The 22,952-nt window shown below is 40.0% G+C and overlaps 3 protein-coding genes across 5 annotated transcripts; all 3 read right to left on the bottom strand.

The window, feature by feature from the left end:
- Nucleotides 1–794: 794 nt before the first annotated feature.
- On the bottom strand, nt 795–6,105 carry cdk21 (cyclin-dependent kinase 21). Of its 3 annotated transcripts, none has more exons than XM_056400773.1 (8): nt 5,911–6,105; nt 5,422–5,677; nt 3,835–3,967; nt 3,300–3,467; nt 2,968–3,077; nt 2,786–2,836; nt 2,364–2,496; nt 795–1,560 (listed from the first exon to the last, which is right to left on the bottom strand). In XM_056400773.1, the coding sequence occupies exons 2-8, from the start codon at nt 5,643–5,645 to the stop codon at nt 1,483–1,485; spliced, it is 897 nt and encodes a 298-aa protein (XP_056256748.1). In that variant the 5' UTR covers nt 5,646–5,677; nt 5,911–6,105; the 3' UTR covers nt 795–1,482. The 3 variants fall into 3 exon arrangements, with proteins under 3 accessions (XP_056256748.1, XP_056256750.1, XP_056256749.1); XM_056400775.1 differs by having other exon boundaries at nt 5,422–5,672; XM_056400774.1 differs by having other exon boundaries at nt 5,422–5,656.
- A 408-nt stretch (nt 6,106–6,513) lies between these two features.
- Nucleotides 6,514–12,897, bottom strand: retsat.2 (retinol saturase, tandem duplicate 2). Its single transcript, XM_056400772.1, has 11 exons — nt 12,679–12,897; nt 11,313–11,495; nt 10,849–11,090; nt 9,668–9,869; nt 9,383–9,580; nt 9,168–9,287; nt 8,504–8,642; nt 8,059–8,168; nt 7,745–7,914; nt 7,244–7,403; nt 6,514–7,143 (listed from the first exon to the last, which is right to left on the bottom strand). Exons 1-11 carry the CDS (start codon nt 12,836–12,838, stop codon nt 6,995–6,997), a joined length of 1,833 nt encoding a protein of 610 aa, XP_056256747.1. The 5' UTR covers nt 12,839–12,897; the 3' UTR covers nt 6,514–6,994.
- A 1,408-nt stretch (nt 12,898–14,305) lies between these two features.
- On the bottom strand, nt 14,306–22,773 carry nmt1a (N-myristoyltransferase 1a). Its single transcript, XM_056402070.1, has 12 exons — nt 22,642–22,773; nt 19,716–19,821; nt 19,273–19,417; nt 19,059–19,177; nt 18,457–18,548; nt 18,166–18,282; nt 17,371–17,541; nt 17,175–17,283; nt 16,908–17,078; nt 16,619–16,783; nt 16,390–16,527; nt 14,306–15,867 (listed from the first exon to the last, which is right to left on the bottom strand). The coding sequence occupies exons 1-12, from the start codon at nt 22,749–22,751 to the stop codon at nt 15,847–15,849; spliced, it is 1,464 nt and encodes a 487-aa protein (XP_056258045.1). The 5' UTR covers nt 22,752–22,773; the 3' UTR covers nt 14,306–15,846.
- Nucleotides 22,774–22,952: the final 179 nt, after the last annotated feature.

The following is a 22,952-nucleotide window of genomic DNA, read 5'->3' as shown; positions in this document are numbered from 1 at the left end:
GAGAGTATAAATAGATGGACAAACGGGGACGCCCCGTCCACTTGTCAAGGAAGCAGCGGCAGCCGAGAGACTCTGCCCTCTCATGCAAGGGGTGAGGAAGAGTCACTCAGTCTGACAGCGGCTTTGTAGCATCATCGCATCATCGCATCAGCAAGTGGCGGCAGTTTCTGCTCAAGTTTACATTTTGTTATTAAATGAAACCAAATGTGATCATGTAGGGACACATGCAGTTCACTCTCTGTATGAATTTTCATTTCTGATGTGGAGAGCATTTTTCCTGTGTTTGCAGTGGAGGTATAATATATAATGGTAATAATGGCCAGGATTACCTTCGGGATTGATGAGGAGCCAACAGCAACATTTTGTGCTACCAGAGTTTTTCAATGTTCATTTATAATCAATCAGTGCATTGATGAAGATGTTTTAAACCTCCTATAAATTAAATGATGCACATAAACAGCAAACAACAAATAGATTAAAAGCCCACTAATAGTTCTCTCATCATTGTTTCTTTAAATAATGATTTTAAATCTTACTTTGTTATTCTATTTTATTCCATATTTCACATATCACTGGTTTAGTTTTTGTAATGGGGTGGAGCTGACCCTTTAAGTGCGGAGGCCTCTAATTAAAACAGCTTCAATCATTGTTCATCCATTATTTTACTATGTTGCTGTGTCTTTCAGTGAATTCTGTCAGGATCCTCTCCTGCTGTAGGAAATGTTTCAGCACTGCCCCCATCTGTTCAAACTGTGAAATTACAAGACCAATCATGTTAGATTGAAATGCAGAGATTGATCAGTGAGACAATTATTTATGGAAAAGCTTTGTTGAATGAACAGTGTAACTCATGTGGGAAAAAAAATGTACAATGTGTCACTACAAACATAAATACAGGTGTAATCTATTCCAGTCATTACACCATAAATATCTTCACAAACATAACTAAAATAAAAGGACTTCACTTCCTCCAATGTATACAAGTGTGGAACAAACAAACTAACAAACTAACAAACTAATCAACGTAAAGGTGCTCATAATAGTGTTGTCAGTTGTTTACAGAGAAACAAAATCCCTATTTTTATTAGTAACATTCAACAAGAACAAAGTAGCACTATCGTTATGGGAATAACCATCGTCCTCTCAAATTGCTTGAGGACAAATTTACAGTAACTCAGAAATAAAACCGTTACGCAGCAATATTCAAATTGTACAATTGTATCAAATTATATGTGTTGATATAAATGGCTGTTGTCATAAAAGTGTTTACTGGATATTTTTGTACCATAAGATTCATTCCCTACCGGTCAGGAATAATGTGTTTTTTATTTCCTGTACTGAAGTTCAAAATGTCCTCATGATGCCAGTAGACAGTCCGTGCTCTGATGGATCTTAGGGCACAGGGACAGTCAGAGCAGGGAGTCTCCGAGTCGCAGGACCTGAGGTTTTTCTTCATTTCAACTCATCCTCCGACTGAAATCTTCAGTGCTTCATAAAGAAAGGATGAGCCAGGGCTTTGGCAGCGGAGATGCGGCCGCTTGGTCTGAATGCCAAACATTTCTGCAGGTAAGGAAACATTGCACCTTATAAACAGCTTGGAGAAAAGTACAGTTTGTGGTCTCTGTGCTGCCACTATGAGCCTTTTTTCTAAACTCATGTCAGTTAACTGAATAAACAGTTAATCATGAATGAAATAAGGCTCAAAACAAGTGACCAAACTGACGTCTTCAACCTGCAGCTATAAACACATCAAAAGCTTCTATTGACAGTGCTATGAATGCAGGAAAGCAAGCAATCCTTTAGATCCATGAAGCTGGAAGCAAATGTTTGTTATTTTTAGCCTCACTAGCAGCATCCAGGGACAGCAGCAGCGGTCAGTCCACACTGCGGTGCAGACTGAAATGTCTCAGCAACTGTTGGATGGATAACTATGATATTTTTGCGTTGACATACATGAATCACAAAGGATGGCTCCCCCCGGACTTTGGCGATGCCCTGACTTTATCTCTAGCGCCACCATGAGGTGAACTTTTTTTTATTGTGGTCAAATAAGTCGGCTGCTGGATGAGCTTACGTGAGATATTTACATCTCCCCTCAGGATGAACTGAAATAACTTAGCTGATCCTCTGACCTTTCATTTACTGCCACCATCGGGTCGAAACTTCAATTTCTCCTCTAGGCTATATTGGTTTACAACAAAATACCTGCAAAGTAATCAAATCTCTATCATCTGTGGCTGTGCATAACATGCTAACACGCTAAACAACAATTCTGTTCCAAGAAGGTCAGCCTGTCTCTTTGAGTGTAACTCCAGGTCTGAAACAGAAACATTTGATGAAAACAGAAACAGGGATCTGCTCACAGCTAGTAGGTCATTCTCGTCCTGGCCCAGGTTGTGCAGCAGCTTGGTGCAGGAAACCTTCGGCCCCCAGCTGACTGAGTACGAGATCGGGCTGTCCTCGGGCCAGTCCTCCTCACTGGGCAAACCAAGAACCCTGACAAATATGAAGCGAAAAATGTTAACCAGCAAAAACCAAAACATGGAAGCTACTCTTGACATTATACAGGTGAAATCAAATGCCAGAAAAATGGAACCTTTTAAGGTTTATTTATCTATTTAATCATTTAAAGGTAAAAATGTCTTGCAGCTCATCGTTTAACTGCACTACTGGTGCTTCACTGAAGGCAGTGTCATAGCTCAGTTTCCATGGTTGTTGAATCCTGTTTTGAATTCAACAAGACAAAAGACTTAAGCACGGGTACAAACAGATAAAAAACACTCACTCAAAGATTTTCTGCAGCTGCTGCACCTCTGTGTACGCCTGAAACAGCGGTCTGCGGGACACAACAAATGTGATACGACAGCTTGATCTGTTTTTTGGCACCTATACAGAATGTTTTACCTCTGACTTCAGAATTACACTCATATATCTCCTCCAAACAGAAACAGACTCAGCTCAGCTTACCTCAGGAGGAAGAGCTCTGCAAAGATGCAGCCAGCGCTCCACATGTCCACTGAGGACATGTAAACAGAGTTCAGCAGCACCTCGGGAGCTCTGTACCACAGCGTCACCACCTGAACAGAAAGATATGAAGAGAAACTGAAGAAATCAAAACACACAGGCAGGGGTTAGAGGAAGTGACAACAGAACATTTCTCACCGCAGGCCAAGAAAACAGACACAGCACGGTGCTATATGAAGTTAAAACAGGCTCCAGGGAAAATTAATGCAGTAACACTAAACAGTCTGACGAACAGTTTACAAGTCTCTTTCATTCTGAACTGCTGCTTCACTTACACCTGGAGTGAGAGCGATGTTAAAGGTGTAGATGCGTGCCAGCCCAAAGTCTGCGATCTTCACTTCTCCGCGGCTGCTGACCAGGACGTTCTCTGGTTTTAGGTCACGATGCAGCACCATGTTTGTGTGCAAGAAGTCCAATCCTTGCAGCAGCTGCTGCATCACATCCTGCACAGACAGAAAAAAGCCCTGTTCTATCTAAACAGCTGTGTCCAAACTCAGGGAGTGCCTCCTTTTAAGTCTGCACTACTGGCCTGAACAGGTTATGACTTATTGACCAGTTGAAAAACTGCAGAAAAATGCCAGAATTTGCTTTCTCTGTAACTCAAACTATGTGCTCATTTGTTTACTAGTGCATTAAGGGGATTGCTGATGCTTGACTACAAGCTTCAAATGTCAACAACATGAGGTGGGACAATTAAATTTTCTTTTTTCTAGGGTTACATAAATTAATGAGTCTGCAAAAGCGTGTGTGTTTATTTCTGTCTTGAATACATGCAGCAACGCTGTGATAAGTCAGGTGATGCGGTCACACCTTAATACTGTCACGGCTCAGTCCAGAAGCAGGAGCCTTGGAGAGGTAGGTGGACAGGTCCTGGTCAATGTACTCTAACACCAGAGTGAGGTCCAGGCTCCGGCCCACTGGTACAACAGATGCATCCAACAGCCTGGATTTTTAATTAAAAAATACATTAAACAAAGATGTGCAACTGTGTGTGTGTAAAGTAAAATAATGAAACACAAAAACCAAACAGAACACATACAGACTGCTGACACCCCGTCTGATCCCCCACCCACAAGAAGCCCAACTAGGATCTTATGAAACCTGGAGAATACAATACATTAAAGTAGAATACAAAAAAAGCTTAAGTGAGATAATTATAACAATTCTTCATCTTTAAGTAAAATAAGTCTAGAAAGTGTGTTAAGGCTTTGGGTTTTGGTTGTTGAATGTTGAACCAAGGATAATCTATCTTCTCTAAGATGATAAATACTGACATATAATTTAAACGCAACGTACAAGGAGGAGCACAAAGTAAGTATGATAAAGACCAAACACCACATTACAAAAACAATTGTTTTCCAGATTAGAGAAGGAATGTGTTTCATTTAATTTATTTGCTTTGGTTTAAAAAGAGAATTCAAAGACATGCAGACAGACCGGACATTTTGCTTTCCCAATTATCTCTAAAGTTTAACAGCCGTAGAATTCATCTTTTTAGATTTGTGATTTCATCAGAAAAGATGTTTCACAACTCGACATCTTTCTAGAAAAGAATGCTAACGGCAAGGGGACTGTGTCTGCACTTTATGACTGTATTGCCAGACTCGCTCCTTTTCCTGCTAATGCTGCCGGGAAGGACTGGAAGGTCGACACAGGTTTGAAGATGAGTCCATTCATCCATTCTTCTTCCATCTGCACCCGTCACAGTCTCATTCAGTTCAAATCAGAACAACACATATACTGTACTGAAGTCAGACCAGCAAAGATTAAACCAGATATGAACCCTACATGTGAAAGATGTAAGCAGGCACCAGCCTCATTGCTACATATGTTCTTAAGCCTGTGTATATTCTCATTTGTCCAGGTCATAGTATCCTAAAGGAGTTTTTTTAAATCGAAAACTGGTCCAGGACCAGTCCTAGCCTGGTCAGATGCGTACACGAACTGATGAAGCCTCTTGGATGAGAGGTGAAACGTCTTCCCAGACAAATAACCTAGTCCAGTTGTTTTCGATTTAAAAAACTCCTTTAGGATACATATGTTCTTGCTTTGCCCAAAACAAGACGTTGGACTGGACGTTAATCTAATAAACAACATTGTTGAAAAGATACGGGATTTCAGTTAATGGTTTGGGAACCATTTATTTCCTGCTCTTCTCTTAGTGCTGCTTGGGTCTCTCTCATTCTGCCACACCTGCCTATTAGCCTAATTATTATTAATCTTATTATTAATATTATTATCATCAATGTTATAATTGTTGTTGTTATTATTAGTGTTTAGTTGTTGTTGCTATTCCCGGATATTTTTATTACCTTATTATTAATAAAAAATAAAAATAAAAAATGGTCTAATAAAAACAAAAATGTTGATGCATTTGCAGGAGGACATAAAACCTACTTGACTATGTTGGGATGGTTGAAGTACTTCATCTTGCGCAGCAGCGCCACCTCCCGGATCATAAAGGCGGGGATCCCGGAGTCTGAAGTGTCTCCGTGGATGTTGAATTTCTTCACCGCCAGGAGGCGCTGTTTCTCCCCCACCTCTCTGGCTTTATACACCTTACTGTAGGAGCCCTCGCCTACTTCTGACAGCAGCTCGTAGCACAGCGGCTTAGTGTCCATTGTCTTCCACACTGAGGATAAATGAACCTGAACTTTACAGAAAAATGTCCATTTTAACATGTCAACAATTCAATGTGTCGTTTTTACCCGCTGTTGAGTTAAAATCAGAGTGAGCTAGCTAACCAGGCTTTACATAAACTGAGGTTTGCAGGTTAGCTAGCAGGCAATTATCACCTGTCACAGAGCACAGACACAAACCACATGTTATAACACTGTTGATTCGGTTAACATGTTGAGTTTCAGTCTTATCTGATCTTTACTTTACCTCAGACTGCAGACAGCACCTTCCCCTCCATGCCGCCGCCTGCAGGGAAATGTCGCTGCATAACTGTCGCCAGTGTCAGAAAATGATTTGAAAATCACACCCCTTTTATTCGCCAACTAATCAGAAAGCTCAAAATTCACATTTTGCTGAGCCCACTCGCCTTGCACGTGCTCCCTGTAGCTGTCAGTGTCAGTGTGAACACATGTTGCGTTCAAGTGCAGACAAGAAGTGTCATTAACTGAGCCCAGTGCACAGAAACAAAATAAACAAACAAACAGAAAAGTGTACGGTCAGGAAGGTGGATGGTTCCCAGGCATTTACCAGGGACAAAAGCATGCAGGATTTCATTTTAAATAAAAAGTAGCTTATAAATATTGAGTTTAGTCATTAATATCAAAGTAATTCTGCATCATATATTTTTTAGATATGATCTTTTAAAGTTAAGAATTAACAGTATGTTTGGTTATTGCTTATATTGTTGGCATTGTATTGTGTTGTTACCCTTATGACAACATGTAATGGGTGTATAATCAATCAATACAAAAAGAAAAAAAATATCTTTACCTGTTGAGATACTGTGATAAATATACAGTACACTAAACACCAAACAGCATCCAATTTATTGTTTGTACCCTTTAATATCCAAAAGGAAGAACCTTTGTAAATCTGTTACACACTGCAAACCAAACAAATGGCAAAATAAGGCACAGCATTAAATGCAAAGGCAGTCCTGAGAAAAAACAAACAAAAAAAATAATAATACACAACAAATTGTGTATGATTTAGAAAGGTTTTTGCATGAGGTTTGATAAGTGCAGGTTGACTGAAAGTTCAACAGCCATTTAACATCTCACCTCTTGCATTACTCACAATTTAACAAAACTGAAGTAGTCAAACATGAATTACTGTAGTAGAAGAGTTCAGTTCTGATATGATTCTGTGTGGAAAATTAAACTTTCTGCTTTGTTTTAGCATTAATGATTCATTCTGTTAGATAAAATCTGGGAGTCTCTGAGCTGCAGCACTTGACTACTGGTTAATTACAGTATATAACGGTCACTCAGCTGAATATAGTCAGGGAGGGTTATTCTCCTTTCAATTTGGCATTCATGAATTTTCTTTTCTTTGCCAGGGCGATGGCATCCAGATGGAGGTTGCGGTTGAGAATGACCGAGCCGCAGGTGAGAGCTCCAGCGAGAGCGCCCGCAAAGCCACACACAAACACATCCTGACCTGTAATACAAAAGCATGGAATGCACCAAATTTAGATCAGTGTATGGTCCTGTGAGGAAATGTGGACGACTTCTGGTTGATCTCATGCTGTGTCACTGACCTGTCAGATAGAGGTTCTTCAGCGGAGTCTGAGGTCTCACTGTAGCGTTGAGTTCAGGGCTAAACCGGGTGATGCCATGATCTGCTCCGTAGATCTCACCCTTGGGGGCTCCAATGTAGTGTGTGTTTGTGATGGGGGTTCCAGCATCAATGTACTCAATCTACACAAAACACAAAGTCAATCTGTCTCAAAAAATATGAAAATCTCAAAATCTAATATTAAAGTCATGAATATGCAATTGGATGAATATATTTACATACATAATCTGAGTCATCCATGATAAACTACAATATCCAAAGCATGTAAACACTGAGAAGATACAGGCACCGTACATCGTTATGCATATGCACAAAGTAGCAATAACAAACCAAGAAGGAGAAGCAGGCTTATTTTGAAAATAAAAACCTGATTTCATTTCCAGTTTGGATTAGTTCACTATGAGCAGAGTTACAGAGCACAAGACATGGATTCATTTGTCATGTTAGACAGCAGAGTCTTTACCTTGTCCCTGGTTATCTTAGGGAAGACGTCCATAACCACCTCCAGAATAGAGTCGATGAAAGCCTGCTTCAGCTCTTTGTAGTCCGCCCCTCTGTTCGACACTTTGCCGTCCTTCCACTCCCCAAACCACTCGTAGTTGGCAAAGCTGACCAGACTCAAGGTGGACTTTCCTGGTGTGAAGAGAAAACAAGACTTTTGGATTTAATTCAAAAAACACTACACACGCATGCGCGCGCACGCACACACACACACACACACACACGACTGTTATTCTGGCCTGTTCACTGAAACTCATGCATGACCTGTCTCTGTACCTGGTGATCTTTCCTCCCAGGTTGAATCTTTAGCTGATGGTGAGGCAACGAACAGCAGAGGTACATTTTTAGCAGACTCCTCCCTCTCTCCATTCAGATAGTTCTCCACCCTGAAAACAAAAACAGATAATAGGATTTGGTAAATCCACACAGACACATAAATAGCTGAATCAGACAAAATATTTCAAATATCTCCAATTAAAATACAAAAATGACTAATAGTGATGTACATTCCTAAACGCATGCAGCACTAGCTTTTGCAATAAGGACCTAAACCTGTAACCTTTAACCTTTCCATTATGAGCAACGTGAACTCATATCTTCCACCTGGATTTAACCGGCTACTCTACATGAAGCTTTGAACAGTCAGTGAGTTTTTACTTTGGCTACAATCTCCACAAGGGAATTATAAAAAGCAACTGATGCAAAATTCCATACAACATACAGTTCATCAAAGTTGTTCTCAGTAAAGATCCAGTAGTTGTCTGCTTTCAGGCCCAGCTCCTCCTTGGTTCCAGTGAGACCCAGAAACACACTCAGGCCACCCTCGCCGTTCTTCATCATGCTGAGCTGCTTCTGGATGGCTGCGGGGCAAAAACATATAGTCCAACTTTACTAGCAAAAAAAACACTAGTATTAACATGTGTTTCACGTATTGAACCACATTAAATAATGACCCCCCCCACTGCTGAAAAGATCAATCTATCGATCAGAGAATAAACAGACAACACCTGTTGAAATATACATAGACACACATACACTAGACACCAAACAGCATCCAATTTATTTTTTGAACCCTTTACTATCCAAAAGGAAGAACCTTTGTAAATCCGTTTCACACTGCAAACCACACAAATGGCAAAATTAGGCACAGCGCACAGGAGACAGGAAATTTGGGGAGAGAGAGAGGGGATGACATGCAGCAAAGGGCCACTGGTTGGATTCAATCACGGGCCTCTGCGGTTAGGACTAAGCCTTAGCGGTAGGCGCTCTACCAGGTGAGCCACCTGACATTTATAGACGAAGCATTTATGCAAATTAATTGTAAAAAAAAAAATTAAAAAAAAAAAAGGATTAAAATAATGATGCGGCACTAATTCCTTCCTGACCTGGCATGGCCTGGAGCTCCTTGGGCAGCAGCTTCTGGTAGGTGTTGAAGATGCCGGCGTTGGAGATGACCATGGGGGCATGGATATGGATTTCCTCCTGACCTTTCATGACACTCACACCTGAAACCATGGAAACAAACAACCAAATTCAGTGAATCTTGTCTCTGTAGGAGCTTCATGCTGTGATAAAGTCAAACAAAGGGAATCTCTCCCACCATAAGCTTCCTTGGAATCATTGAACAAGATTCTGTTGACTGGGGCTCGAACTAGAACAGCACCACCAGCCTTCTCAATGATGGGGATCATGTGGTAGGCAATTTCACTGGCTCCACCTTTAGGATACCAGGCACCATTCAGGTAGTGAGTGACCAGCAAGCTGTGCATAGAAAAACTGGAATCTTTTGGCATGTTACCTGCAGATCAGAGAAGGAAAGGAAAACTATGAGCTGCAGAGCCGACAGTCGACCATATCACGCCAACAGATCTGTCACCTGTCCTACCGTAGGTGCCAAAGATGTAGGCGAAAACAGCCCTTAGGTCTTTGTTCTCTGTCAGTTCATTGACCACTTCTGTCAGGCTGCGGGAGGCCATTTTGAAAAAGAAGGACAGACGTTTGGCCAGGCCGCTGTAGACCAGGAACTTAGCCAGAGGGACGGGGCAGAGCTTCAGCACAGCGAGTAACCAAATGCCCCGTCCGGCTTTCTGGAGACAAAACACACAAACACACTTGAGACACATGAGTGTAATCAAAGCAGTCCTGTTTCCATAATGAGCCTAATTATATTTCCCAAAGTAGACACTGCTGTTTTGTGCATAAATATGGTGTCAGATGCACTTCTGAGGAAGTTTAAATGGTCGTTCTACCATTTATAAATTAACACTGAATACATGCACTATTCATTCATATGTTAAATATTGTTTTGGTTACAGTATGGAAATATAAAACTGAACACTGCCTGAGTGAGGATGCACCTTTCACAGGAGAACGGACAAGCAGATAAAAGGAAGCATAGAAAAATCCCTGTAGATTGAAACTACGCACACAAAAACGTGCAAAAAAAAAAAAAAAGAAGTTAATATCATATTTACTCACCTGTCATCTTTGTTAATTAATTTCTCCATTTCTAATTTTGCATCAACTAGTTCATTCTTACAAACTTATCTGCGCAATTACAAAGAAATAAATGATAAACTGACATTTATAGATGCACTAAACTGACACCACACAGGTGAAAAAAGTAGCATCTCTATCTTATCTATGTGTCAAAGCACAACACTGATGCAACTCTATCAGATTAAAATGATGCAATACTGTATATCAGCTAATATCAGCCAGACCTTGCCAGTTATGCAGTCACCTTTGACTTACCAACCCTTACGCCCTTGAAGAATTATCAGTGACAACATCAATAGAAATCTGGATGATTTAGCCCCTATGTGCTAAAGTGCAGTTTTTAACACACAGCTCAGTGGGAGAAAAGGCATTTGTACATTAGAATAAGTAAAGTAAAGGTCCCATAAGAAAATAAAATGAGATATAACAATAATTTTACAAAAAAATGTCTTAGTTGACACATCTTCAAGCTATTCCAGTAACTATTTACTTACAATATGGGTTTATTTGAAAGTCATTACAAGCTGAGATTTTTTAGCACAGTATGTGAAGCAAAAAAAATCCCACCTTGGCCAGATTTATGTACTCGTCGATGGCCTTCTCCTCTCCAGGGAAACACTTCTTCAGCTCCTCAGGGAAGCGGGTCCTGCCGCTGTAGATGGGATACTGGCGGCGGTTTTCTGGAGGTCCTATAACTACGTGGTCAAATGGATTCTCTAGAGGTTCCCACTGCAGCTGTCCGTTGGTCATCTGGTCCAGCATGCAGCGGAACGGCTTGTGTTCCAGCAGGTCCCCGATGTAGTGGATTCCTGAGGAAGGAAGGAGGAAAATAAGTGGACAAATCAGGGTTTTATGTTATCACAGAGCAGGACGTTCAACTCTCACTTTAACTGAGACAGATTTTCACTTCAATAAAGTAGTTCCGGGAAGTAAAGATGTGTATTTCAGAGCATTTTCTTAATTTTAGATGTGACATATTTATGAATTCTAAAAGAAAAATACTGAAGAGAGACAAGAGCCATGTTTCTCACCAACATCAAACTCAAAGCCCTTCTCAGTGAATGTGTGACAGCATCCCCCGGCCCGATCATGCTGCTCCAGAACCAGGACTTTCTTTCCAACTTTGGCCAGCAGCACTGCGAGTCCGAGGCCACCGATCCCGCTGCCGATGATGATGGCATCCAAGTTGTCAGGGACTTTACTGGCCACAAAACCTAAAGAAGAGGCGACAGTACATTCAAACAACAGCATGGCTGTGGCATAAAGGGCCCAACAACAGTTAATCTTGTAGGTCCACAAATAAAACGCGTATATGAAAATTTGACCAAAACATTATTTGGTTTCATCTTCACAAATAAGAGAATTGACTTGCTTTACTCCATTTAATGTCTTTGTAAAGTGAATACCTTTAGGATTTGGGACTGCTAGTCAAACATACAGTAAATGTGGAGGGAAGGAATTTCTGATTGGCTTTGCCATTTTGATATTTAAGATTAACTGTTTGATAATAATCAGTCAACTAACAACGACACTTTTTGATAGCCTTAGATTACTACCTCTTAATCCGAATGTTTGTGTTTGTGATAATATTTTATGTTAATAAATTTAGGGCAAAATAATGTAGGACAACTGTAGCTTTGCAAAATTTACTTGTAGATAGTTTTTCAACCCATAGATTTGATTAAATGTATTTTTAAAGATGTGTTTGGATGGAGAAGTGCATAGAACAAGTTATGATTTCATTATTGATAAATCTAAAAGAAATTTTTGAATAATGTGCCTTACAATTTTTCAGAGCCAATCGTGACATCTTCTATATTACTTATTTCATGTAAACAACTACCCAAAACTCAAATATATGTAATTCACGTGATGTAAAACAGAGAAAAGAAAGACATCTAGAAAGCTAGAATCAGATTATGTTTACTATTTTTGCTTGGATTTTGCTTGATTATAAAAAATAGTTGAAGATTAATTTTAGCAGTTAATTTTAAAGTACAGCCTCTGAGGGAAGAAGCAATGTTTTGCGACTTTAAACTTGAAGACAAAAATAAAACATACGAAACGAAGGCGATATCTTTAACGCAAGTCGATTTGAGTGCTTCAGCAGCAGCATTGACAAAGTCAGCTTTGTCTTTAGCCCCCACCAAACATTATGCAAGACATGACTGTACGAACCATACTGTACAAAGTGGAAGTTCGCCTGCAGCCACATTCTTCACTGACTGCTCCACAGTATTAGGTAATAATGAGCCAATATTTTACTTTAACGGTGGAGAAATCCTCTTCAGACTCAGAAAACTCGACAAACTATCATTTCCATCGATTTCAGTTTATTTCTTACATCTAAAAAGTTAAGGTAACATCATATATGACGACCTTTGTCATTTAACTCACCTTGCTTCAGCACTTTATTTTTCTCTTTCTTGTCGTGAACCATCTTTTTCAACGGTTCACGACTGTCCGTCTCGAAGGGGTTGGGTCCGGAGCTGCTGAAGACATATTTTAATAAAAATGCGACCAAAGCGACACAAATTATCGCTACACTGATCCACATTGTGGCAGAATACCGAGCAGTTGTCAATCTCACCACTCCGCTCACGGACTGTTCTCTTCCGCAATAAGTTCCGCCAAAGTGACTGACAGTGGATGACGCCGACCAATCAGAGCTTTCATTTGCTATGCGACAGACAATTTTGACCAATCAACGCCTCGTTTTAAAAAAAGAGAAAAAACAGATTGTTGAAAATAATAATAAAATAATTGATATATTAATAAACAATAATACTTTTTATTCACTGGCCTTTTTAGTTCACTAACCTTCTAGTCCATTGTCATGTTCATATACAGTTTATAGTTCATTCTGAGTATTTGCTTCTTGTTTTCCTGTTTTTGTTACTATACTGTATTTATATGTCTCTAAATAGAGTATACTTACCTGCTCTCTTTGTGTTTATGTACTGTACACATTTACTTTAATTGCGTTTATTTATCTTGTCCTTTGTACAGCACTTTGGTTTTGTTCAAGCTGTGTTTAAATGTGCTCTAGAAATAAGGTTGACTTGACTAATAATTATTACTACTATTAGTATCTGAGGTTTAAAGTTCATCCAAATCTTGCACGTCTTCTCTGTTTTTTTTTTTTTGGTTTTTTTGGTTTGTTTTATTTTATTCTACTCTGTTTCTTTTCTTTAAAATGTATAATTTTGCTGAATTAAAGCTGAAATGTTTTTTTTATCATGATTCATCCATGTATAAAGCACCTGTAACTTTCTTTGGAAAAGTGTTGTATAAAGTTTAATGTTATTACTGTTAGTAGTAATGGTGGTAGTAGTAATGGTGGTAGTACATACAGTACTATGCAGGTTTTGGTTTTGGTTTTCAATTAACTGTGCAGTAAAAGTGCAGTAAAAAAAATAAAAAACTTTAATCAAAGTAGTTTTTCATGGTACTTGACAGGTAGGTTGTTCCAAGCATCTTGGAGAACTCTTCTGTGGATATAGGCTGTCTCAGTGTCTTCTGTCTCTTCATGTGATGCCAGACTGACTCCATGATGTTGGCATGAGGACTCTGTGGGGGCCAGACCGTGTGTTGCAGGAGTCCTTGTTCTTCTTGTCACTGAAGATAGTTCTTTGCGACTCTGGCTGTATGTTTGGGTTCATTTGGGACCAATCGCATGCTTCCCTGATGGTGTTGCATGATGCATAAAAGTGCTTAAAACTGCAGTACTGCACGTATACATACACAACCAGCAGTAAGTGATCGTTGTGTATTTGTGTCTTTAAACCCTGCATCAGATAAGAGCTGTTGGAATGAGATGCAGCTGATAAAAACCTCGTCAGTTGATGGTTTGTGCTAAAATAGTCAACAAAAAGTTCAAGTTAAACAGGAACACAAAGTATCACTTGTCACATCTCATTAGAAATTTATTTTTTCTTTTAACCATTTGCCCTTCGTGTGAGGAGTGAAACTCAAACAAAGCACACAAAAACATCACAGCAACTAGATTTTATTTTTTTGCTCCAAAAAAAAAAAAAAAAAAAAAAAAACAACAAAAAAAATCACCTGCATCTTCACATTCGTTTCCTGCAACACCATGAGACCCATGATTTATCTATCTATTTTTTACATCTGTTTGCAAATAGAACCAACAGCTTACATAAGAAACACTTGAAGAGGGGGGCATCTCCCCAGTCGTCATCATCACTGCTGTTCATGGGCGCAGCCTTAACGTCCGCCCTGAAACCTCACACACCTTAAACTGATGTGAACTGCGAGAGCAGCATAGGGCTTCATCTGCTGTATGAGGTGATATGTGAGGCTCATATTTCATGTCTGTTAATAAAATTGCATGTTTGTTGTCACTTACTGAATAGAGCCCAGTAAATGGCATGTTAGAGATGTTATTTCATTACATGAGACAAACTTTGTACAGCAAAGAGCCTGACAGTGCCTGCTATGTGCATGTAAACTTGTCCGTTTTTCATGTGGGTGTATTTGTTGTATTTTACTATATTATTATTTTTATTTATTTTTAAGACTTCCTAAGAGACACACCCCACCCCAAGCAAAATCTGCATAATGAGTTCCAAAAAATTCCATCATTAAATCAAGAGGTGGCATCACAAATCTGATTCCTGCTGATAAATGTGTTGAGTAAACCCAGTCGGAATGCCTTCAACTTCTCCGTGGCAGTCCACCCTCGTCCAAAATGACTGATTTTTTTTCCTCCTCTAACTGATCTGGTCCATTCTCATCAGTCCGTTTCTCTTTCTGCGTCTTCTGTTAGTGCAGTAAGCCGGGGAGGAGGTTAATGAAAGTTAATACAGATGAGAAGACCTCCAGAAGATGATATTTCTTCTTGAAGCAGTGCTGAAACATCTCCATGATGACTGGTAGAACAGAGGGTTTGTTGAGAAAAATAAAAAGAGACAGAAGGTCAAGCATGACAAGAGAAATCGTAACAGAAGCCCTTATCTGGTGTCCACTTTTGGTATTTATTACCTCATCTTTTTGAGCCTTTACCTCTTTAAAATATTTTTTTGATCGTTTTTTTTATCTCTAAAACTTAAGGATGACAAATTTATTTGAATTGCAAAAAGCACTTCCAACATTTAGGAATAAAATAAAACTGTAGGTTCTAGTATGTATGTGTTAGGGCACAATCCGCAGTTATGGTTGATATTATTTACAAGTATTGTACGATTTGTAGGTATGCCAACAGTGAGTGTTTGGTATAAAGTAATCTGTGCAAACTGTTCTTGTGTGTATGTGTGTTTGGTACAATCAAGACAGCTCTCAGATGTAATACAGTTGTTTGCGATGGTAACTACAATGGCTTAAGGTCCATGTGATCGAGGGAGGAGGAAGAGCTGAAGACTCCCCCCGCCTCCCTGCCTGGCAGCGGTAGTGCAGGTCAAAGTTCAAAAGGTCAAAAAGTAAAAATGGGCGGTGGGTTTTCCTTTCCTGAAGCAGGAAGTCACATCAGTCCATCTGTCAGGTGGTCAGTGCGATGGTGAGCTCTCCTGGCCTGTGGGTGACACTTGTTTATGGCGTAAAGGGATGTCACTGCAGCACCAACCCAACCTGAGAAAGAAGACATTGGAGCTGTTAGGAAAGCAGTGTTGTTGGAAACATTAGGGTACCGTTGGTTCTGCAGGGGTCGCAAAGATAAACTTAAGACTTTATAATAAAGGATGCAATTTAATATCTTTCATGGTCAAACCAGTGAAAGGATGAAAGTATGATGGAGGGACAAAGTGGCCTAGAATTATTTATATTAAATCAGATGTTTGTAAATAATTAGTCAAATTAATGCAACTTGGACCTGAAGAAGCATCAGAAAAAAGATGGATAGAATAACCAGGGAAAAATTATGAATTCATTTAAGTTAAAATTGATCTTTGCCCATTATGAGATAATGAGCCTCCATGCTAATGTAGCTAGAAGTACCAACAGTGTTTGCTACAGGTCTGATGGTGCTGACTGCAACTCTACAAAGAACAGGCCGAACAGCCTCCTGCATGAACAATCCACTGTTTTTGAGGAAATTAAATTCAATGCTTTTGAGATTGCCATTATAAAAAGAATTTGTCCAAGGCAATGTACCTTTTCTGACCCCATGCTGGGACACTTCCAATTGTACAGATAATACTGTAGATTCCCATCACCGATGCCAAACTTAAGCTTCTCCAAGAAAGTCTTGTTTTCCATTAGATCCAGTGCATTGAAGACGTCAAACCCTTTCTGGATGAAGAGATGAGAAGAAAAGCCTCATTAGTTCCCTGAGGATAAACACTGAACAGAACAAGGAAGCGTGGTTTGAAGAGGAACACACCGATTTGGCCAGAATGAGCGCATCAGACATCAGGTCGAGCATGGGGGTGGTGGTGTGCACATTGTAGAAGGAGTACGCTGCTTTTAGACTGCGGTGCACAGGGTGGTTCATGATGGTAGAGGGCAGTGTGTAGAAACTCAGGAAATCCGTCACCTTGCCATCATTCTGTCAGAAAGAACAGAACAACACACACTTTTATAAAAGCTACTGGTGTACAACACGACAGCAGGACTGTGTTAAAAACAGAATCATTTAAATATTCTCAGGTATATATATTTTTTATTTTTACCTCCACCAGGTAAGTGTCGATAATGTTCTCCCGGGGCAGCAGCCAGTGCGCCACCTCTTCCTGGTTCATGGCGGGCACAAGGTTGAACTGGCTCAGGTACTCACGGAGGAGGCGATGCACCACTGGCACATCCCTCTTGGTCATCGGCCGCAGACCCGGAGTCTTCGGGGCCTGAAGGAGAAGATTTGGAGTAGGATAATGAAGCCATGCTGCAGGAAGAGGCCAGTCTCACAGATTTATTGTCAGTGCATGTGTGTTTTCGCCAACCTCAGGCAGACGGTACAACTTCATGGTGCGCTGCATAGTCATGTTCCTGCTCAGGTGGGAGAACTTCACTTCGATTAGTTTGCGTGGGTTCAAAGAACGATGCCAGTACCTGAACAAAGAAATATAATTAAGCATCTACTAAATGACACTGTAAAGAAAAAAAGAAACACAAAAGATGTTTCTCTGTCTGACCCACCTGCATGTGCCCACAGGTTTGGGCAGTACCACTCCAGCAGTGTACACCGCCTGAAAGATGCCCTGCAGGTTGACCCGTCTGGTGATCTCTCTGATCAGAACCGGAGCAACTCGTTTGGAGCGAAGCTTCTTGTGGACACAGAGGAAATTGATCTCAACCATTTTCTTTTCTCTAAAACACAAGATGAACAATTATATGAGCAAGTCTGCAACAAACTCTCATCAGAATAATGTCAATGAATAAAGAAAAAGCATTTGCATTATTGTACTGAACACCATTTACATTAGAGTGACTAATTATCACATATTGCACCTACAATTTAACTCATGATTGTGACATGGCTGAGTTATCATGTGCAATAATAACTGACTTCATGGACTCACTCTGCTTTTATACTATTTATCGTTTGATTTTATTTATTTACACAATTGCAATGTGTCTACTGTAGTTTTGTCACTGTATGCAGTTATGTTTACTGTATGTATTACTGCATGTACCACTGGAGACGCAATTTCATTGTACACTGCAATGACAATAATGGCAATGAATAGAAAGGAACATGATTCTACCTGTACTGTAATTTCAGTATGAATTTTAAGACTTTATATTGTACATAACTTCTACATAGTCTTTTCAGATCAAAAATAATATTTATGTAGATCTGATGTGAGAGAAAAAAAAAGGAAGTTAATCCTTCATCACTTCTTTGTTTCACACAGCGTGAGATGTAAACTGGAAATTTCACTCCGTATTGAGGTTTTTAAGTTTTCATTCTGCACGGTTGTGTTTACTTACATGTCATAGATGCGGATGGTGGCAGGAATGGCACTGATAAAGCCCACCAGCTTCTGGTTGGAGTCCACCCTCACTCCACAATGCCACTGGGGCAACCAGCCAGGGGGGCGCAGGGCCCTGAAAGAGAGAGAAGTCAGTGAGTTGAATGCAACAGCTTGATCTACCAAGTCCCTTATTATTTAAAAATGCCAGAAAGCAAATGATTAATTATCGCACATTCCACATAACACTGAACATTTAAGATCGCTGTTGGGTGTAAAAATTGAAAAAATTACAGATTTGAAGAATTACCAGAGCAGGAACTCAGGGGAGTAGTCAAATCTGAACATGTTGTCATCATCTTCCACATAGTTCTCGTTGAGAAGGGTGTAAAGCTCCTTGAGCTGATTTCAGGGAAGACAGAATTCAACAGGGTCACGACCTTTATGAAAACGGCAGAGCACTGTGATAAAACCACGATCAGAAAACACACTGAGTAAGAAAGTTCTTAAAATGATACCAAAAGCAAACGTTTCCCAAAAATTAAACAACCTTTCAGTATCATCGTCTGAAGTCTATGTGAATATGACCATATGTTATAAATTTAAGACACATACTAAAACTCTGTCAATCCAACCATTTCTGCATCACTTCTGGGGAAATTATTTTAAAGCAATACAAACCATTTAAGATTCAAAGCTAAACCTGTAAATGAAAAAGATTATTGTACATTTTGTATCTTACACTCTTGGTATAAAGAATCTCACCAAGTTTTGACAAAAAGAGGCAATTAGTTTGTTTTTTTGTACAAAATGAAGCAAAAAGCGCAGACAGTCCAGGAAATATTCACCTACAGATTAATTCCCCATGTGCATCCCTGCATCGAGTGTGTGTGTGTTTATACACTTTCTTACCACAGCAGCGCTCCCCAGGTCGAGGGTGTCCCAGCTGAAGCCCTGTGGGAGGCTGTAGGGCTCCTCTCGAATGTTGCCTTTGTCGGGTTCAATGGAGCCGTGTGATGTCACCGTCTCCCCTGAAGGAAAACAAAATGAAGTTTCAGAAATGAAGCACAGAAACCTGGATACACACCAGTCACTTGATTGTGGGAAGAAATGTCAAATGTCATACCTAGCTTGGGCACAGGCTGCGTGTCCCAGAACTGGTAACTCCTTCGACTTGCCTCCTCCATGGTTTTGGCAGGGCCTTGGCCTACAGAGAACAGTTCGATGGCCTTTTGGATCTCCTGTAGCTTATCAGCTGGCAATGAATTCACCTGTTGGGAAAGTAAAGAGGAGTTAGATCAACAACAAAACAGAAGTATAAAGCAAAAAACAGGCACACTGTTCCAGGGGTCAATTCAGCAAAAAAATAATTATTTTCTATACAAACTGTTTCGGTGTGAGTTGTAAGGGTGAATATGTTTAATGATGTGGATGTAAAATGCAATGTACTGCACTGTGGGTTAGTGTAGTATCTCTATATTCTGCAGTTCACAACAGAACGTTTTCACTACACTGTTTTTTTCTATTCTTTAGCACCTTTAAATCTAAAATGTATGTATGTATTCATGCCTTGGCAAGAGTGTCCTGAGCTGCTTCTGTGGCACCAGATTTCTTCTTCTTTTTCTGCTTCTTTTTCTTTTTCTTGGCGCCAGTGTCGTCAGCCAGACCCCGGTCACTGAAACAGGACACAAACAGTATTTTTTTTTTTTTTTTTTTTAATCTCTACCTGGCATACACTTACAATACCCAGGATGATTAAAGCTGCATCATACACCCTTTCGTACTGAAATACTATACATACACTCATCTTTTCAGCTTATTTCTAAATATTAAAAACATTTAAAATGAATAATGTTATCCCAGATGAGGACACTGGAAAAAGATAAATACAGCAATTCTAAACTGGCCAGGTAAAAACAGAAAACCTATGAGCAGTTTACTGACAACATTTTCAATAATTTTTCAATTAATCACTTGGCCAACTAAATGTTCACACGCAGTTTCCCAGGATGCAAGCTGATGTCTTCAAATACCTCATTTTGGTTGACCAACAATCCAAAACTTAACCCATTATCTATTCTCCATCTCATTAAAACAAACAGCAAACCCATTAATCAGTTATCAAAAGAGTGGTTGATTAATTTTCTGTACCTCAACTTATCTTTTTAGCTCGACACAAATATTGTTTTTGATCCTAAAAGATGAAAGTTATTCTCATTGCTATTTATTTCCAACACCATTTCCATGTTTTAGTAGTGGCCAACAAAGTGGCTGTTTAGTTGGGAAAGGTTAATCTATGGTTAGTTTGAGAAGCATCTCTCGATGACAGGCAAACCCAGTTGTTTGTCTACCTTGACCGAGTAAAGACACAACTACACTGGTCTAACAACAAGAAAAAGTGCAACATAAAGTCACAAAAAAGTAGGAGGACACCTGTCACCTGTATCAGCTGAAAAACCAGATGCAGAGGGATACAGGACAGTACAAAATCAGGTAGCCCAAGCCCCGGGCACCCCCCCCCTCCCATAGCATGTGTGTCATAACCTTCTGCTCTGATCATTCCAACCTGAGCAGCCACAGCCCCCCACCCATCTACCCCGTCTTCTGGCCTGAGAAAGACTGCATACTTACAGAGGATAATCTCATTAGTGTCCAAGAGAGGAGAGAAGCCAAGCACTGGCCTGTAATTGTAACACCAGCACAGATGGTGAATCACATGACCTCAGGAAGAAGAGTGTGTGTGGTATCTACGTGCATGTACATATGTGCGTACAAGAGGTCAGTGAGGGACTGGGACAATGGACAACAAAACATTCAATAGTTTGTTCCACAGGCTTCCATGTCAACAGAGTGAACCAGTTAACAGCCAGGACTATCCTTTGTTTCTGTATGTGCATGAGTTAGGTGCAGGGGAATAACATGTGTTGCTGGAAAAGAGCGCCAGTGAAACGCTTCACTTGAGTTAATAAAAAAAGGGTAATCAATTTCACCTTACAGCAGCAGCGCATCAGGGAGAAAAAATATATATTTCTGTTATAAAAAATTATTGTTTTTTGCTTTTTTTCTTATACTGAAGACTCTAACCTCTTTAACCCTCTAACACTTAGGGTTGTGTGGAACAATCATGAAAGTATTCATACTGCCAACACAAAGTCTTGTTTTGAGTATCATTACTATATCAAAAATATCTTTAAAAAAAAAAAAAAAAGGTTAAGTGCATGTTAGATCACATCATGAACATAAGATTACTCTTTTTTGGTGCTGCAATATTTGCATATCTGCTGCTGTGAAATGTGTGTGTGCGGCTCTTAAAGTCAGATTTCACATGAGCATTTGTTATCTTGTGTCTAAACATGCATGTATAATTAACAGAGCAGTAAACAGAAATGAGCCATGATTTGCAAATTATTCAGTGATAATTCAAATATATTCAGAAGTACCCTATAAATAATGCATCCACTTTATAAATCGTGACATCTTTATCCCCCTTACATCACTCATTAGCTGCTATTAACAAAAAATAGTATTAATATAGGTTTGCATATTAGTGATCCTGGCACTTGTTTTACTTTTCTTTTCAGAGGTCAGGATCCGAAAAAGGTTCTGTACTTCTGCTATGTAGCAGCACCCTCTCTCCATTTACTCCAATAAACTGCAAAAGCACTTGCCGTGAGCAGGACACGCCTTAATATTTGCAAGCTTGGACTCCTTTCATGTGTGCCACCGCTTGGTAAACATTAATAGAAGCCAGTGCCAAGCGAGGCAGGATTTTCATTAAAGCCTGTTTTCAGTAAGAGCTATTCACAGCTAGGCTGCTTTAAGATCCGTCATATTTCTGTGATTCAATTGGGAATTAAATCGGTCTCCAGACTCCTGAGTTACCCAGACCAGTCCAGATATATGCCTTTACCAAGATGCATGTGTAACAACATCCAGGTTTTGCTTGTTTCACTTTTGATTTGGCTCAAGCCTCCACTGAAATCCACGCGCAGACAATAGGGGTTTGACAGCTATGTTAGCATGCAAGCTAACTCGTTAGCTAAATGTCAGCCATGAATTGCATCAGTTACAGGCAGTCACCAACGGCGTACGGGCAATATCACGAACTGTCAACTTAATAAACAGATTGGACTTATTTATAAGATGTAAAAATGAGAGGAAATGTTTGGCTTTATGATAGCGCTAGCTATGAACTGCTGTTTGGTTTTTTCTACCCCCAATTCTACGCCTTGCTATCCGGGGCTAATGCAAAGCGCCGCTAAAGCCTGCCCATATGAGAAACAGAATGCACGATCAGCCAATCATAACAAAGAATTGACAAGCGAACGCCGTTTCTAGCCAATAGGGTGAAAGCAAGTGGGCGGGACATCTTCCTCCCATCGATGGCTGTCTATTCCCTATCGCTGGCCGAAGCTTTACTTTGCACTCGCTTTGCAGGCGTGTGTAGCGGCGTGACACAATTTACACCACCATGGCACTGAGCTTGTCTTCTTACCCGTCGTCAAAGTGGTGCTCTTCATTTTCACAGTCGCTGCAGTGTCCATGGTCCTCTACATCTTCTTTCTCCGGCATCGGTGCTGTCTCATTCTCATCCGCCATCTTCATCCCGGAAGTGAGCGGCCACCGCGTGTTGTCGACGCCTTTAAACCCGCCTCGGTGTTATTGGCTCACCGCTGTCTCCGACTGTTCTCTAGTAGTTACAATAAACACATGCTCATAAGGTAGCGGGGACGATTTGGGTTTGAAGTTTCAATCTTAAACTCCACAACCCAATACAATAATAAAACGTTTAACATTTATTGGATC

This window comes from Seriola aureovittata, chromosome 17 (assembly GCF_021018895.1).
Source record: "Seriola aureovittata isolate HTS-2021-v1 ecotype China chromosome 17, ASM2101889v1, whole genome shotgun sequence".
Taxonomy (NCBI): domain Eukaryota; kingdom Metazoa; phylum Chordata; class Actinopteri; order Carangiformes; family Carangidae; genus Seriola; species Seriola aureovittata.
Note: the sequence above shows the minus strand (reverse complement) of the source record. Positions and strands in the feature narration are given on the sequence as shown.

Coding starts and splice junctions, on each gene's coding strand:
- cdk21 (XM_056400773.1), bottom strand. CDS start 5,645: ATGGACACTAAGCCGCTGTGCTACGAGCTGCTGTCAGAAGTAGGCGAG. Junction 2,837..2,967: donor GCAGAGCTCTTCCTCCTGAG/GTAAGCTGAGCT, acceptor TGTGTCCCGCAG/ACCGCTGTTTCAGGCGTACA. Junction 2,497..2,785: donor CAGCTGCAGAAAATCTTTGA/GTGAGTGTTTTT, acceptor CATATTTGTCAG/GGTTCTTGGTTTGCCCAGTG.
- retsat.2 (XM_056400772.1), bottom strand. CDS start 12,838: ATGTGGATCAGTGTAGCGATAATTTGTGTCGCTTTGGTCGCATTTTTA. Junction 11,091..11,312: donor GGGCTTTGAGTTTGATGTTG/GTGAGAAACATG, acceptor TTCCTTCCTCAG/GAATCCACTACATCGGGGAC. Junction 7,915..8,058: donor CTGGGAGGAAAGATCACCAG/GTACAGAGACAG, acceptor TCTTCACACCAG/GAAAGTCCACCTTGAGTCTG.
- nmt1a (XM_056402070.1), bottom strand. CDS start 22,751: ATGAAGATGGCGGATGAGAATGAGACAGCACCGATGCCGGAGAAAGAA. Junction 17,542..18,165: donor ACCATCCGCATCTATGACAT/GTAAGTAAACAC, acceptor CTTGTGTTTTAG/AGAAAAGAAAATGGTTGAGA. Junction 16,528..16,618: donor CGCTCATTCTGGCCAAATCG/GTGTGTTCCTCT, acceptor CTCTTCATCCAG/AAAGGGTTTGACGTCTTCAA.